Consider the following 2,402-nt stretch of genomic DNA (forward strand, 5'->3'; position numbering starts at 1 on the left):
TTGAAGACTGGAGATTTCGGTGACTTCGGTGACTTCAACAATCAGCTTCTGGAGAATTGTCGGCCTGACAAACCAGACCCTACTGCATCAACAGTTGCTGGGTTCACAGTTCTTGGGGCTCCCCTGTGAACAAGGATGTTTGATTTCAGACTTGGTCCCTCTAATGAGAGAATTGGATCATCGTCGCCCAGAGCAGTGTGATGGTTCTGAAGATGAGGCAACTTTTCGAAAAAGGGGGAGGGCGGAGCGGTCCAAGACATGGAATAACCTCAACGGCTGGCGCGTCTGTAGTCTTCGATGGGATAGAAGCGACGCATCCCAGCCATGAGTCCATGACACAGCTCAGTGTAGCCGCAATCATTCAGGCATGGTTTTTTTTCTTCTTTTTTTTTTGTGCTTTGAACGTTGCTTTCATATGACTGCCGTATCTCCAGCTTGGCCATCCGCTTCTTCGTCTTGTTCCTCTTCAGCGTCCTCGTCCAAGTCGAGGATAGGGTAGGTGAGTATGGCGGCGATGCCTCCCAGTGCCTCCAGCCTCTGGCCGCTCTCGTGATCACTACTCAGTATCCTCGCCTCGCCACCGTTCTCCTTGACCTTGTCGACAAGCGCCACGTATCGCTTGCGTGTGGCAATGTCCAGACTTCTGAAGAGGTTATTGTTGACCAGCAGCACGCCTCCTCCCCTACCCACGGCCCCTTCCAGCACCGCCTTCTCGACCGGCTGGACACCGTACCATGCGCGCCCGTCATCCTTGCGTAAGCGGTCGAAGAACTCGTCCATGTACTTGGTCTCCGAGGCGGACTTCTTGTCCTTCATGAGGGCCAAGACCTCGGGGTTCTTGAGAACCTCGTTTAAGGAGTGCAGATGTCCACTACTACTATGTGTGACCACGGCATCCTTGGCCAGGGAGGCCAACCTCTTGTCTGCCAGCCTGGCGGCCTCATCGGCGATGTACTTCTTGAAGTCGGCGGCGACGAAGCCGGGGCTCGCGAGGAGGAGGGGGCGGGGTTTTGAGAAGTCGACCGCGCGGAGAAGGGTAGACAGGGTCTTGTCGAAGAAGCGCCTCATGCCCGAGTCCTGGTCGGAGGCAGCGGAGCGCTTTTTGGGGACGGAGCTCTCGACCCTCTGCTTGAGTAGGGTTTGGAACTCTGTGATGAGACATATGTTGGCTAGGCCTTCGTGCATGACGACTGCGGCGACGGCGCCGTCCTTGTCCTGGTTGAGGGCGTCACGCAGGGTTTCGAGAGCGACCGAGTCCCAGCCATACTTCTTCCAAAGAGTGAAGGGGCGGTTGAGCTCGAGGTCGAGGGTGTGGTACTGGCCGGCGCTGACGAAGGCATTCTCGGAGACAACGCGGCCACTGACGTGCAGACTGGAGGCGGCAGGATCGAAGAAGGTGGAGGTGACGCGGATGGTCAGTTCGGTGTGGACGCGCTCGGTGGAGGTGCTGCCGGTGGAGGACTCCTTGGTGACCTTGCGGATAGCATGGGCGCGCAGAATGTCTTCGGGGGAGATGAGGTTGTTGGCGTGCCACTGTGGCAGGTAGAAGGTGGTGATCCCGTTAGCGCAAAGAGGAAGAAAAAGAAGAAGCTGGTGACGGTGATGGTGGTAATGATGATGATGATGATGATGATGATGATGATGATGAGAATGACAGACATACCATGTCCTCGGGCTCGGTGGGCAGGAGGGAGACGCTGTCCTCGCCAATCTCCTCGAGGCGCTGCGACTTCTTTGCGCCGACCAGTAGCATCGTGAAGGCGACAGCAGGAGGAGGAGGAGAAGAAGAAGACGAAGAGCGGTGGCCGCCTGCTGTAAAGCTGTCGAGGATTGATTCTTCAGTTCACGTAACGTACTACCTTGAGATATGGTGATGTCTTTGTGTTATTGGCGTAGCGTAGCCATAGGTAGGCGTAGAAGGGCAACTTGATACACACCTGAAGGAGGTATCTCGGGGTAAAACATTTAGTCTGAATCGTGCACGACAAAACGTGGGACGGGAGAGAGCGGGATGAGGTCACACACAGCAGGCGGGTAGATACCTTACCTTACCTTAGCTCACGTTGCCTTACCTAAGATGACTACCCCGCCTTGCAAAAGGTGATGTACCCAATTACACACCTACCTACCACCACCACCTAATCTGGGCAAAGAGCACGAGCACGAGTTACCAGGTATGTTTGTAGGTTTGTGTGTATGCTGTACGTATTATGTATGCATTGCAGTACCCAGTGGTACCTCCATCGAGGGGAACCGGGATTAGCCAGATAGAGTCGCCAAGCTTCCCAAGAGTAACAAGCTTGGTAGATGGTGGGAGCTTAAAAGAGATTAAAAGATCCACAGAGGCCGTCACAGACGATGATCTGTTGGTTCCCTCCTCTCGTCTGTCTGTCTGTCTGTCT

The 2,402-nt window shown here is 54.9% G+C and overlaps 1 protein-coding gene across 1 annotated transcript; it reads right to left on the minus strand.

The window, feature by feature from the left end:
* Positions 1–411: 411 nt before the first annotated feature.
* UCRPA7_1601 (putative translation factor protein) lies at positions 412–1,753 on the minus strand (the record flags this gene model as incomplete). Its single annotated transcript, XM_007914194.1, has 2 exons — positions 412–1,533; positions 1,664–1,753. The coding sequence occupies 2 exons, from the start codon at positions 1,751–1,753 to the stop codon at positions 412–414; spliced, it is 1,212 nt and encodes a 403-aa protein (XP_007912385.1).
* Positions 1,754–2,402: the final 649 nt, after the last annotated feature.

Source organism: Phaeoacremonium minimum (assembly GCF_000392275.1).
Source record: "Phaeoacremonium minimum UCRPA7 unplaced genomic scaffold PA7_03_scaffold_121, whole genome shotgun sequence".
NCBI lineage: Eukaryota > Fungi > Ascomycota > Sordariomycetes > Togniniales > Togniniaceae > Phaeoacremonium > Phaeoacremonium minimum.